The sequence below is a fragment of the Sinocyclocheilus grahami genome, unplaced genomic scaffold, assembly GCF_001515645.1.
Source record: "Sinocyclocheilus grahami isolate Dianchi unplaced genomic scaffold, SAMN03320097.WGS_v1.1 scaffold380.1, whole genome shotgun sequence".
Taxonomy (NCBI): Eukaryota; Metazoa; Chordata; class Actinopteri; order Cypriniformes; family Cyprinidae; genus Sinocyclocheilus; species Sinocyclocheilus grahami.
The window spans coordinates 859,889-875,352 of NW_015505559.1; the positions used below are offsets into that span (position 1 = coordinate 859,889).

Here is a 15,464-nt window from a genome sequence, read left to right on the forward strand (position 1 = left end):
TTTTAATAGTCATAAGAGTCATCGGAGGGTTCTTGTTTATCTTTGGCAATTGGAAAATTTGTTTAAATTACATAACACGTTGTCTAGTCTATCCATAAATAATTCTTTAATCTGATCTGCCTGGGTTTGTTTTGCATTTCCTGTCCCAGACCTGAAAGAGATGTGTGAGCTGCTGGGCATTGAGCAGTCTGTGCTAGAGAGAGCATTCAGCTTCCGGACCGTGGAGGCCAAGATGGAGAAAGTGTCCACCACGCTCAATGTGGCTCAGGTCAGGACACACACCCTCCTTGATCGCACATCGAGCTCCATTTAAATGTTTGGTTCTCAAGTAAATCTCTTTACATGAAAGGACAGTATAAAGCTTTGGAGCTTTGTGCACTTGTAAGTTTCCCAGACCTGGAAAAATAATGGGAATTAATAAAGTAAAAAGCCAGATACAACAAAAACAACTAGGAAAGAAAAGTTTGTCAAGTCAAAAATGGAATGGCTTTATGAAGCCTTGTGTGAAAAAAATCCTTATAATTGAATTAAGCCACGTGTTAATAATAATAATAATTATTATTATTATTATTATTTCTTTATTTGAAATAATTTCTGAATTCAATCTAAATCTATAGGAATTTGATTGTAAGCTACAGTACAACTGTTCATTTGATAACAGCCTGAAGGTCTGGCAGATATAGATTGAGAGCTCTTGGAGGGCATACATTGTAGAAATTGAAGTTTTGGGATAGACATTTTGGAAAATTACATTTTGAACATTACTTTGTACAATAACAGTATGTTGCCAAGCCAACATCATGATTAGAGTTAGAAAGATATTACAGGCAAAACCTCACTAAAGGCTGCTGGGATGTGTGTGAACCCGAAGCCTTGATTATTGCATTAATAACATTCAAGTGAGGGGTCCAGTTAGCAACTTGTGATGTGTTCTTGGCATAGCATCATATTGTTAAGAATTTAGCCACTAACTCTTGATAGATGACAGGCCTCAGTGCATTTGGATCCGGGCCACATGATGTGTTCTCTTCAAGTGGTGTAATTTAGTTTTTACAGCCATGAGACATTGAGTGAATTGGAGCTAGAGATTAATCAATATCTTTATGCTTGTATAGATAATGTGTAATTCAGATGTTCTGGACATTGATTGTAATTTGCCACACCTATTTCAGGCCTATTATGCTCGTGATGCTCTTGCCAAAAACCTTTACAGCCGACTGTTCAGCTGGCTGGTGAACCGAATCAATGAAAGCATCAAGGTATGTATCTCTGGATTTTCATTTAATCTTTGTTGTTTGCTGTAAAGGTGCTGTCACATTAACAAAATTTGGTGCAAAATGATGTGAGCAATAGTCTATTGTCAATAGTGTAGCAATAGGGTTCAAACCAAGCAGCTTTCTGCTGGTCAACACATCAAATTTGCAAGACCAAACTTGAACCCAATGCAAAATATGTAGGATGAAATCTTTCACTCTAACACAAAATACCAGATTTTGTGAATTTCTATTGATAAGACTGGGTTTTGCATGTGAAAATTTGCCAAACATCAGTAAATGTGACGGCACCCTAATGCTCAAATTATGCTCTGAAACTACACAAGACACGCTTGTACCGATGCTAGAACTATTTCATGTGTTTGTGTTTAAAGCGAGTTGGTTTCTGCCTTTAACTTTCTTCTCTTTTTGATCAGGCTCAAACCAAAACACGCAAGAAAGTTATGGGAGTCCTGGATATTTACGGTTTTGAAATCTTTGAGGTGAGTGATTTGGTGTGTATTGAAAAGGATGCCTCTTATAAAATGCATGTCATCACCACCTGTCCATCAGTGTCTAATGCATCACAGTGCGTGCAAAGGCAGGCTTCCAAACTGAACACACCCATAAACTAAACTCAATTTTTGTGTGTTGGTGAAAAGTACCCTGCATTTCTGTACTGACAGACTTACTATGCACCAATGTAAATTTAAATAGAGAATTGCACTTGCATGCATTATTATTTTTTTTAAAGTTAGTTATATGACTGTAATGACTTTTTTGTTGTTGACGTACCAAATCCCACAAGTGTTTACTGTAATACAGAGAACTACTTCTCAGGCCCACATTGAATCTGAAATCCGTATTTTTTGTTTATTATCAATTTTGGCTAATTAAATCTCTTTAAAACTCATAGCAGCATACTTTGCCATGTTTAAATCCATTCTGCAGAATGTCCCCCCAAAAACCAGTATAAAAAGTATAGTAATTCACCTTTCAGCCATTTTGGTTTACATTTGTCCATTGCATGTCTTCTGCTGTCTGACTGTTTCACTCTCTCCTGAATGTTGTTTATGTTGTTGTGGACATGGCGACAGGATAGAGTAAGTAGACCTGCAGAGGAAATACCATGACAGTGTGCATGCTGCGATTTTAGCACTTAATCCTATAGTCTTAATTCTGCTCTTCTATCTCTGCAGCATAAGCCACTGCTAGAGCAAAACCCTGAAGCACAGTGTTTCCTAGTAGTATTAGTACTGTATGCTTGATGTTACAGCATTAGCTCCATTCATCCTGAACTCAGAATACCTTAAAGGAACATTTCACCCAGAAAGGACAATTATGTCATTATTTATCACCCTCAAGTTGTTCCAAACCCATATCATATGGCTTCAGAAGACTTTGGACATAGTGCATGAGTAATACAGACTATTTGTATGGTTCTTTTATGGTGTTTTTTTGGAGCTTGAGGGTGATTTATAATGACTCCGTTTTAATTTTTGGGTGAAGCATTTCTTTGAGCTTCACTGAAGCCAGCCAGAGAGCTGCAGTGTTTCTGAGCTTTTGGGTCTTCAGAAAATGTAAGAGTTGTTGAGGTTATTCTTTGAACAGGTTTACCTCTCATTACTCCCAGAACACTGCAGCTCCAGGCTGACATGCCAGTGTGGCCTCTCAGCAAAGGCTGCCAGGATAAAACTGCCAGTGTCAAGTAAAACAATGAGCTGGTGCTTTTCAGTGTGCCATATGCTGCCTCTTGGAAGTGATTTTGGGCTTTTTCTCAAGCCAAGCCCATTGGAACTGATGATTGCAGTGGCTTTAGTTGGAGAGACTAACATGCAGTAGGATTGCTCTGAAGATTAAAAAAAAAAAAGAAGAGGATTGAATAATTCCTGAACCCCAGCGTCATGGCTAAATAGTACAATCCTAACTGTTTATCATAAGCCAATGAGCATAACATTGAGAATTACTGTTGCTTTAATTCAATGATGGAGTCAGTTCACCGATTGGGGTTTAGCATGAGAAAGGGAAATGGTTAGATAAATGGTTAGATTTTTTTAACCCTGCATTTTTAACCCAGAAAACATTTACTGTGAGTGCAGAGGTTAAAGAGTTCACCTCCATTAAAAGATACAGATACGATTACGCAGCCTTTTTGTATATTGTACCATGTTATGCCTTCATGTAATCTTAGCTATAAAGGCCTATGCTTTGATGAAATTCTTTGCTATGACTTCTTTAAGGCGGCGCCCCACAAAACTATTTTAAATCATTTTGTTTTGGTTGTGGGTGTCACACCAAACGTTTTCACAGGAAACAAACATTCATCTGTCTGAGTTCCATCAAACCTAAATTAAGAATGTAAGAGGGGTGACATATTAAACAACTGCATTTGAATTTTCTCAGATTTCCCCATCACGAATCGGCAGCAAACCAGTATGAAGCTTGCTGAAATAAGAGCATTGTAGTTGTGCAACTTCAGTGGGACAGCTTAGTTATAGATGGTATCATATTGGGGAAATCAACAAACATTTAAAGATTTCCTGAAGTAGACTTATTGTGACATTCCTCCCCAAAGTCACCAAAGGAAGTCACCAAAATTTCTAGCGTGTATCCAGCTTATATAGGTACCTAGAGGAAGGTGCTTAGTAAATAACGTTGAGTGACTGTTACCGTATCAGTGTGCTGGTTTGCAGTGTGTTGTGTTTTAGTTTGCAGTGTACATTGTAATTATCACAGTAGTCATTTGGTCAGTGGGTTCTCATCCATCCTTCTGTTCTTGCAGGAGAACAGTTTTGAACAGTTCATCATCAACTACTGCAATGAGAAGCTCCAGCAAATCTTCATCGAGCTTACTCTCCGCGAGGAGCAGGAGGAGTATGTCCGTGAGGTAAGCAACACCCCGTAGATGACGGCCGATCAGAAATAGTCTTCTCTCAACTTCAGTGCCTCTAACAGTTTTTGAATGAAGTTACCTTGCAAGGAAAGTGCTTTCAGACAGATAACGTAACATCATGTTTACTGATGTAGAACAAATTCATTTAGACATAATGAAGAAATATTTAGCTATACATGGAATTTAGAGAGAAAAAAATACATTTATGAATTATTTTACATCTTTCAACCACATTTTTAGCATTTCAGCCTTGGCGTTATACAGAGTGCAGTATTCAGTATATAGCAAGCTTGTGTTCTCTTCCAAAAGCCTCCGTCTACTGTTTGTTTCCTTCTATCAATCCTTCTCCTTTCGTGCTGTGATTGTGGGGACGGAAACGATCCCTCACTCCAGTCAGGGTAAACACAATTCTCCCTGAAGAGCTTGGAGCTCTGTTTGCTTTCAGAGCTCTAAGTATGTGCCCTGACGCTGCCGTGACCCCTGCACTGTGATATTCCACTCTCTGGCTTCACTCCAGTTGAGTGCATGGGAAAATACCGCTGCTCTGAAGACTGAGGAGGGACGCAGGGGTCTAGGGACCATGCTGCCCCAATCCACATTCCAAATTCCCCATTTTTGAACCCTCCTCCCGCATACATCTACCTCCTAGTTTGAGGAGCTTTCACACAGTCCAATTAGCTCACAGCTATTTTCCAGCTTGTTACACCCATTACCTTGATTGGCTTTGATTTGTTGTTTAAATCCAGTGGGTTCCATCTTTCTCTAATGGGCCATAAATGGGTCTGCACTCCAGACCCTAAATATCGCAGAAACGGTCATGACATGGAGCAACATGGATATCCAGCCATCTGCAGTGTATTCATTGGTTGAACTGCATAACTGAACTGTATACAATTATAGAAATCATTGTTGTGTGTGGCAGCGACTAATAATCGTGACTCCTATGCGGTATTGGATATCTGCTGTTTACCTGTTCAAGTATAGTAAAGCTTGTCAGCATCTTTCCTAAACCACTCAGATTTGTCTGTTGACGCTACAGGATTATTTTTAAGACTGTGTTCTAGGAATATCCCTCTTTAGAAAGAGAAAACTGATGGAAAGAAAACAAATCTGTGATTTGCCTCTATCTTTGTCTACAGGATATTGAGTGGACCAACATTGAGTATTTCAACAACGCCATCATATGTGACCTCATCGAGAATGTAAGTCTGCATATGACTGTAGTTTTACAAGTATTGCAGACAAGAGACAGTTGTTCTTTTTTTTTTTCTAGAATCCTAATTTTCTCTTTATTATAGACTCTATGAAACATACTTGCAGAAACTGCGTTAATATATACAGCATACAGATGAACTCAAGGCTTACAGACATGGTTTAAAACCTACAAATCTACAGTTTCACAAGGTTTTTAATATTTTGTTTTTTCAGTGTTTGATCTGATAACCATAATTCTTGTTTTCAGAACAAGAATGGAATTTTGGCCATGTTGGATGAGGAGTGTTTGAGGCCAGGCACAGTAACAGATGAGACTTTCTTGGACAAGTTGAACACTGTGTGTGCTGAACACCAGCACTTTGAGAGCAGACAGAGCAAAAACTCTAAGTTCCTCACGGACCACAGCCTACCACACAACTGTTTCCGCATCCAGCACTATGCTGGCAAGGTGAGTCCATAGAGTTTCCCCATTTCAACATCCCTTAAGCTCTCGCTCATTTTTAGTTTTTAGCTTTACATACGATGCTTTGTAAACCGTGCATCACATGCTCACAATACTTTTAGATACAGTGTTGTATATGAATTACATTTAAGAATGAATGACGTGTTAACGAATGGTTGATACATTTATGATTCATGTTGTGAATCGTGAACAAGGATGTCTAAAACCTTTTATAGTCTTCTGCTAAATTGTGGAGAAGATCTCAGTTCATTAAAGGATAGCCCACATGCAACAGTCTGTGGAGTTGCATTGATGTTTTTACATTTACATTACTCTACAAAAGATCTACAAAAGATCTTATCCATTGCAAAATTGGCAACAATGTAATTGGGCACATGCCTTTTATACATGCAAAATTTGGTAAGTGGTCTTTGCCCATAAACTGAGTTATAGTTCTTCAAAATTACAAATAATAATGATGATGGGAGAAACCAGAGGGATCCAGTATACACTAATCTGAGATATGTACATTTGTAAATGTTTTCCAATACACATTGTGTGTTTTCAGAAACAAGCACATTGTAAAGTAGAGTGTAAAGAAGAGTTATTGAACGTAATATTCTGTATACACAGGTGCTGTATCGGGCGGAGGGATTTGTGGATAAAAACAATGACCTCCTCTACAGAGATTTATCCCAGGCCATGTACAAAGCCAATCACAGCCTGATAAAGATTCTCTTTCCTGAGGGAAACCCAGCTAAAGTGAACCTCAAGCGGCCCCCCACAGCTGGATTCCAGTTCAGAGCCTCAGTGGGAACGCTCATGAAGAACTTGTTGACCAAGAACCCCAACTATATCAGGTAACATTTTATATAGATTTTCATTTTTATTAAACAGCAAGCTTAAAATAAATCATTAAAACATGTCTAGTTTATTTAGAAATAATCAATATATTTTTACATTGCCAAATTTAAAAATAAAAAATATTAGTATATAGTTATAATTAGTATGTATTGTTATAATTTTAGTTTGTTAAAGTTTTAGTAATTTAATACATTGAGGAAATTAAAGGTGCACTAAGCTAATTTTGCCAAACGATATTGATATTTGAAAGCACTAAAACAAACACGCCCATACCCCAATAGGACCTCGCCCTTATTTTGATAACTCCGCCCCACACGTATGTACACAACCCTGGCAGCGACGATGGCGGAATCTGCTATGCCTGCCAGCCGCAGCATATTCAAGCAAAAGCCAACACAGATTAGTTGTGTGAAACAAAGCAAAATCAACATAACTCGCCTATCTAGAAGAAACAAAGCAACCTCCGCATCTAATTCCAGGCCTTCCTGCTCTTCGAGTTCTCTCCACCTCTTGCCTAATCATAACCCTTCTTTTTAATGTTTTGTTCCTCCGAATTTTTCCTCTTTTTAAATGTTTTTATCTGCCATTTCTCGCCATCTGTAGTCGATCTGCTAATATCCGTCCTGTGCACTTACTGAGCTTAAAAATCCTGAAAAAAATGCTCTGTTGCAAAATTAAAATAAATTGAAAGTGATTAAGAAGATTAAGCGAGTGCGGATCCCTTACTAGAATATGAAGTATTTTATAAAAAATAAAATGAACACTGAGAAATGATCTGGACATGTTCTTGACAAGTTTCTAGATTCGCCCAATGATTTTTACATTTCTATTCAGTATGAGAATATTGACTGATGTCTTTGTTCTTCAGGTGCATCAAGCCCAATGACAAGAAAGCAGCCCACATTTTTACAGACTCACTAGTGTGTCACCAGGTGCGCTACCTGGGTCTGATGGAGAATGTGCGTGTACGAAGGGCTGGTTATGCTTTCCGCCAGGCCTACGATCCCTGTCTGGAACGCTACAAGATGCTCTGCAAGCAGACCTGGCCCCACTGGAAGGGCCCAGCCAGGTTAGTCCACCAATGATCTTGTGGTTATGTATTGTTTTAAAGAATTGAATGTATTGTCTTCTGCAGGCTTCGCTGTTTTTCTGAACATATTGTTCAGCTTATGTCATTATACTGTCATCACATTTGAGATTAAGTACTTCGTACCTCCACCTGCATGACCTTTTTTATACTCCTTCATAGATATGTAAACATGCTGTTTCTTGTCTTAAAACTTCCTTTGTGCCTTGCAGGTTTAACGGTTACTTTAACACCACTTGGCTACAGAAAAGCAGACCTTTTTCAAATTTACTTCTATCTGATGGCAAACATGCCAAGACAGAATTGGCCCTCATAACTATGTCACTTCTGCACATGGAGTCAATTCACTAAATAGTTTGATAGGAGAATCTTTAGTGTTCATGGAGATTTTGAGTTGCGCGTCTTATGTTATCTTTCATTGGAATGTTATCATCGTCTCTATGCTGACAGTGGTTAGACTATGTTTTACTTTTCTTTCAGATCACTCAGACACTGTTTGTTATCACTCACATGGTGCATGTTTCTGTGCTAAATCATACTATGCACCTTATTATTGTCTCCTCTCTGATTATTTTGTTGCTGCCTGTTCAGTAATGTGCCTGTGATGTGGGTGTATTCAGACCAAAGTCTGAGACTACATTGAAAATAACTTTTTTTTTTAAACTGGAGAAAAAATAAATATAAAATAAACACACTATTTGCAATCTTGATCATGTGTAGAGCCGTGAACATGAATTTTATTTTAAAAATCCTGAAAAAAATGCTCTGTTGCAAAATTAAAATAAATTGAAAGTGATTAAGAAGATTAAGCGAGTGCGGATCCCTTACTAGAATATGAAGTATTTTATAAAAAATAAAATGAACACTGAGAAATGATCTGGACATGTTCTTGACAAGTTTCTAGATTCGCCCAATGATTTTTACATTTCTATTCAGTATGAGAATATTGACTGATGTCTTTGTTCTTCAGGTGCATCAAGCCCAATGACAAGAAAGCAGCCCACATTTTTACAGACTCACTAGTGTGTCACCAGGTGCGCTACCTGGGTCTGATGGAGAATGTGCGTGTACGAAGGGCTGGTTATGCTTTCCGCCAGGCCTACGATCCCTGTCTGGAACGCTACAAGATGCTCTGCAAGCAGACCTGGCCCCACTGGAAGGGCCCAGCCAGGTTAGTCCACCAATGATCTTGTGGTTATGTATTGTTTTAAAGAACTCTTCTGCAGGCTTCGCTGTTTTTCTGAACATATTGTTCAGCTTATGTCATTATACTGTCATCACATTTGAGATTAAGTAATTCGTACCTCCACCTGCATGACCTTTTTTATACTCCTTCATAGATATGTAAACATGCTGTTTCTTGTCTTAAAACTTCCTTCGTGCCTTGCAGGTTTAACGGTTACTTTAACACCACTTGGCTACAGAAAAGCAGACCTTTTTCAAATTTACTTCTATCTGATGGCAAACATGCCAAGACAGAATTGGCCCTCATAACTATGTCACTTCTGCACATGGAGTCAATTCACTAAATAGTTTGATAGGAGAATCTTTAGTGTTCATGGAGATTTTGAGTTGCGCGTCTTATGTTATCTTTCATTGGAATGTTATCATCGTCTCTATGCTGACAGTGGTTAGACTATGTTTTACTTTTCTTTCAGATCACTCAGACACTGTTTGTTATCACTCACATGGTGCATGTTTCTGTGCTAAATCATACTATGCACCTTATTATTGTCTCCTCTCTGATTATTTTGTTGCTGCCTGTTCAGTAATGTGCCAGTGATGTGGGTGTATTCAGACCAAAGTCTGAGACTACATTGAAAATAACTTTTTTTTTTAAACTGGAGAAAAAATAAATATAAAATAAACACACTATTTGCAATCTTGATCATGTGTAGAGCTGGTAGAGTGTGGCACTAACATTGCCAAGGTTGTGAGTTCAATTCCCAGAGAATGAGCATATTAGCAAAATATATAACTTAAAGTTGCTTTGCATAAAAGCATCTTTCAAAAGTATATTTAAAAATTTAAACCTTTTGAGCCCTTGTCAGCTCAAGTATTTCTCTTTTTAAAAGAATTCTTAAAAAAAAAAAGACCAGGTGAATTTTTACTCAAATTGTTATTGTTTAGAGGCATTTTCACCAGTGGTCTCAGCGTTTTGGACCTACCAAATCAACTTTTTGTAAATGGCATGGTTGACTGATGACTAATGGCCTGTTTATTATCAGGGAGGGTGTTGAGGTTCTCCTGACAGATCTGCAGGTTCCTGCTGAGGAGTTTGCCTATGGACGTTCAAAGATCTTCATCAGGAACCCAAGAACGGTGAGTGAGTTACTGCTCTAAAGATCATTGAGTGTGATCTTGATTCAGTTATACAGAAGTCAGCTCTCTCCTTATGAGAACCATTTAACACTAGCCTGGCAAATATATCAATTGGCTCCTTTCCAGTTCCAGCATGGTGGATGGATTGGATTTGTAAGTTTGACATGAGGAATCAAAAGGCCAATGCATGTATTACGTATAGTCTTTAAGGGTTTTGTAGCAGGCTTTTCAAGTAGGAAGTAATGTTCCTTCAGGCTTCTCTTGTATAATTAGCAGCAATCGTCCTCATGAAAGAAAGAAACGCAAACAGGCAGTCACACACATGGTTTCACTTATCCCCCCATCCACTGTTTGTCAGTTTGCATGGGAAACGAGACTCCAGCTGAGAAATTCCAGAGGAGCCCATGAAACCCCTCTACTGAAGCCATGGGCATCAGTCACCGATCTAGCACTGTGGAGAATTTATCTTATCCTTGTCCATACCTCCTGCATAATTTCCTATCTCCAGATGTTTGTTCAAAGCCAGTAGAGTTTGAGATCATGTTTGACCCCTGCCCAGCCCTAATGTAGTCTAGTCATCATTCACCTCTTTGCCACTGAAACGTTGTTGGTGCCAGAGTTGTTGCTTGGACAAGAGATCTACAAATTCACTCCCCTGTATTTCCACTGATGTGAGAGCTGAACAATGATGACAGACAAACAGGATGATGACAGGAGTCTAAAGGTACGGTCACATTTATGGTTGCTCTGTGAAATTTCATTAGGAATACACATAATTCGGGAGTTCCATGTGACGCTAAAAAGTTATGCTTGAGCAAGGCACCGAACCCCCTACTGCTCCCTGGCCGCCACAGCATAAATGGCTGCCCACTGCTCCGGGTGTGTGTTCACGGTGTGTGTGTGTGTTCACTGCTGTGTGTGTGCACTTTGGATGGGATAAATGCAGAGCACTATTTCCGAGTATGGGTCACCATACTTGGCCACATGTCACATGTCACATCACTTAAAAGTTCCCCACTCAGATTTTGCTCGTGTTCAATCTGGTCACTCAAATTCAGAGTGTTGACCAACAGAAAGCTGTTTGTTTTGAAAGTGGCTTCTGTGTCAGCTGTGCTTCATACGTCACTACACTATTGTCACTACACTTTCAGTGATGTGACCACACCTTTACTCCAGGTTGTGAGAAGTTATTTTAATGATTTGTTGAACCTATTTAGACCTAAATTTGATTACAATTTAGTTAATACTAGTTTAGTTATATGTTTTGAGTTGTTGCTGTTGGCCTCAGACATTACTAGTTCCTGGTTCAAGAAACACAGATGCTTTAAAAGGGTAAGAGACTATTTTTCTTGCCCAGAACCAACCTTTCTGGAAGGTGAGTAAACCATAGCTCTGTACTTTGAGCTTGGCCTTGTTTCGCTGTTCAGAACAATTTGGCAGACACTGTCAACAGCTACTTAATACCAAAGGATGCTGGTCCCACTATGGCTGGATTTTTTTTTTGCTGGTCTTTGCGATCATCACCATCAGGATCCTGCAGCGAATAAAAAAGACATCATGTGGTTTCACAAACGTTCTCTCCATCAAATCTGTGGCTCTCACGGCTCTTATCCTTGGGAATTTTGATCATGTATCTTAGGCTTGCCCACATTGCGCACAAATCCGATTTGTTTTTCAAATCCGATCTTGTTCAAATCTGAGACTGACTGTCTGCGCTATCACTTTGAAAGAAATCTGATCCGTTCATTCAGACAGTGTTTATCTACATTATTTGCTATAGTAATGACGTAACCATCAGCACGATGCCAGCAGCTGAGAGTATGGAAAGAGAAGACAGAAAACTTTTTTTAATGCCTTGGCTCATGTCCATGATGACATCTCAGTGCGATGCTGAGATGCATCAGCAGTGAAGGAGGTTTTACACATTAATGCATATGTTGTGTTTGAAACCGGATGTGGATATGGGTGTGGTTTATGTCAGTTTGTAAAAGTCTGATTTTGTGTTTGATATTGATTTCTCCAAACCACTTTTGTTCTTCAGCTCTTCTTCTTGGAAGAGAAGAGGAGTCGGTGCCTAGAGGATTTGGCAACGCTCATCCAGAAGATCTTCCGTGGCTGGAAGTGCCGCACTCACTTTCTCCTGTTAAAGAAGAGCCAGGTGGTGGTGGCCGCCTGGTACCGAAGATTTGCGGTGAGCACCATTCACTACACCGGCCATAAAAAACATGAATTGTTTTTAATATGATTCATTGTTTCTGGGATCAGAAGTGGAACTTTTTTTAACTCAAGATTGCTGGTTGTTTTTGATTGTAGCAACAAAAGAAGTACCAGAACATCAGGTCCTCTGCCTTAGTTTTTCAGTCATTCATCCGAGGATGGAAGGTAGGCTTCAGGTGCACTGCATGTCATTTCCTTTAGCAAACAAAGGGTCTTTTCTCACTGTGTAAGTCCTTTTCACAGGCCCGGAAGCTTCTGCGTGAGCTGAAACACAAGAAGCGGTGCGAAGAGGCCGTCACAACCATCTCAGCATACTGGCATGGAACTCAGGTACTGAACACAGTTTTTCCTTGAATAAGGAGGTGAAATGGTGAATTGTGGGGGTTTAGATGTTCAACACTGGAGCTTCTTCACTGCTTTTGCTTTGATTTTTCTCTAGTCCTAATTTCACTTCTGCTTTTGATGCAACTTACTCTTTTCAGTCACTCTCTTCTTGTCATATTTCGGACTTTAACCTTTGCCGTCCTGTCTCTGCTTCCACGTGGCCCTCCTTGGCTAACATCCGCAGGCTCGCTGGGAACTGCGGCGTCTTAAGGAGGAGGCACGGAATAAACATGCCGTGTCTGTCATTTGGGCAGCTTGGCTTGGAACTAAGGTATTTAATGAGTCTGCCAAACGTAGTCATCTCCCATCCCGCCTCACCCAAGCTGTGAATGACATCCCTTTTGTTTGTGTGTGACTAACTGTTTTGTCATCTTGTAGGTAGCATCTTTTGAGAAATAATCATTAAATACTAACATATTGTTCTTTTGCTGACATGGTGGTGGCAGATGGTGAAACTCCTGTACCTAAAAATGAAAATGTGTATGCAATTGAATGCATGTATGAATATCACATTCTTAAAACTAACCCTTTTTCAACTTCTACTTTATAACCCTTAACAATATTAAAATGCTTCATAACTTCTTTATTTGTGTGTGTTTTGGAAATGTGATGTGTTTCTGCTTTCGTGTTTTAAAATTTCAAGACTATACTGTCTTTGGTCTGCTTTTTTTTTTACCTTCATAAGCTTTGAAGACTTTATATTAGCATTTTACAACCTCAGTTTCAGTCAGAGCTGATTTGATTTAATCAAAATCCAGCATTTAAGAGTTTTGAAATTGAACGGTATTGCACCATAAAATGTCCAATCATGTGACTGATGTATGTAAAAAGTGATTGATTGTCTGTCTTGGCTGACTATGTGGTTATTCTCAGTGTCTCTCACTTGCAACAATAAAAGACGTGGCCAATATGCTGATAAAAAAATGTTTACAGGACAAGACCTGCCAAAGGTCGATGTAGTCATTTGAATGTTACATTAATAGGGCCGATAAGCAATAATCACAAGTTATTTAAACAAGAAAAGTACTTTTGCCATGTTTCCGTGTCTCTGAAAATGTACTGCTGTACAACTCTCGTGTCTTTAACGTCGGTTCTTAATACCTTTCCACCCTCTTCTTCTTCGTTTTCTTAAAAAAAAAAATGCCACACTGAACAGGCTCGGAGAGAACTGCGGCACTTAAAACATGAAGCTCGCAGTAAACAGGCCGTGTCTGTCATATGGGCCTGCTGGCAAGGAACTAAGGTATTCACCACTACGTCTGTGTGGCATCCCATCCTCCATTTAACCTATCTCACACCTCCATATGTACCTGAAGTGGATCATGACCCATCTTCCCTGAGCTCATCCCGTTGTGCATGCCAACATAATTCAGGACCCCAAAGCATGAATTATACTTGCACTGTATTGTAGCCGATCGTAAAAAAAATTAAATGAATGGGATGGCAGAGGATGGGAACAAGGAGAGCAGGATCAGCGTGTGTTGCGTTGGGGGCAGAACCGAATGCGATCTTTTAAGCCTCTTTCCTCTGACTGCATGGATTAAAGCTCTTCCAGACATGCACCCTGCAGGCCGATTCCCACACAGCAGGCTGGCATCACAGCCGGCATGACTTCTGTCCATACCAAGTGCCCCACTTTATTAAGCACTCCCTAGGAGTCAGTCTGGACTCCTTGTGTTTGGTCTTATCCAGTAAGGGCATAGATCAGGGATATGCAAATTTTGTAGCAAGGTTTTTGTTAGTTTTACTGAAGACTACGTTTTAGATATAAAATAGATCTATGGTTTTCTGTTTTATATATATATATATATATATATATATATATATATATATATAACTTTTAATAGTTTCCCTAAAAACAAGTAGTTAATCCATCATTTAAAAAATTCAAATTAGGAAAACATAATAATTTGCCATGTAACAGGCTACTTTTAATTTATTTTATTTTTTTATTTTTATTTTTTTAAGAGACAAAAAAGCAGGGTAATTGAGAGTCAGTAAATAAAATGGCATGACACAATTTAAATTTGGTTTTAAGTTGTACAGTGACAAAAAAACCACAGGTCATCTTAGAAATGTTGGTATGTTTATGCCAGTGTCATGATGGACCAGGTAGTGATACAATATCCGGATGCTATAATTCATGGTTATTAAAAAAGAAATGTGGCTTGATGAGATGCAAAACCTTTGGTAAATTTATCTGATTGCCAACTAAATGTAATTTAAATATATTGTGTAAGTTTTAGACCCTGTCTGAATCGAGGGCTGTGGCATGTCAATACTACATTGCTGTATAATCAGTGTATTTGCCTGAAGTGTCACCATCTTCGTTCATTATAACATGAGTGTTCTGATTGCCTGAGTAACCTCGTGGCAGGCTGGATTTTGCCTGTGGGCTGGACGTTGAGTATCCCTGGTGTAGATTCTGTCCTATAGATGAGAAAAGTAATCTCATTCCATCCACAAGCCCATGTGAACTTCTCTTTGCATTTTGGGAGTGCACTGCACTGCTGTTTCCTCCCACCCTGTTTGAGTGGCCTTTGGCTTGTTGAGGTTGATGTGGCTTGTTTTATTGTGTGGTGTGTGTACCTTTTTTTTCATTGCTCTTTTTCCCTTGTTCTTGCTCATGTTTTGTTAACCCCATGAAAAGCAGCATGCTCTCCACAGGAAAACCTCAATGTCCATCTGTCTTAACCAACAGCACACACACAATTTCTTTACCAGCCGGGAATGATGTGCAGTTTTGTGGGATGTGTGCCTAGCTGTGGACCTGGTGTTATGCACCTC

The 15,464-nt window shown here is 39.2% G+C and overlaps 1 protein-coding gene across 1 annotated transcript in view; it reads left to right on the top strand.

Moving 5' to 3' along the window:
• myo1b (myosin IB) overlaps positions 1-15,464 on the top strand; it is a 79,094-nt gene that overhangs the window by 57,720 nt on the left and 5,910 nt on the right. The window contains 13 exon segments of the mRNA XM_016230942.1: positions 150-268; positions 1,173-1,259; positions 1,691-1,756; positions 4,036-4,140; positions 5,286-5,348; positions 5,609-5,809; positions 6,437-6,663; positions 7,536-7,736; positions 9,983-10,076; positions 12,118-12,267; positions 12,390-12,458; positions 12,537-12,623; positions 12,862-12,948. Of these exon segments, the coding sequence (XP_016086428.1) occupies positions 150-268; positions 1,173-1,259; positions 1,691-1,756; positions 4,036-4,140; positions 5,286-5,348; positions 5,609-5,809; positions 6,437-6,663; positions 7,536-7,736; positions 9,983-10,076; positions 12,118-12,267; positions 12,390-12,458; positions 12,537-12,623; positions 12,862-12,948 (1,556 nt within the window).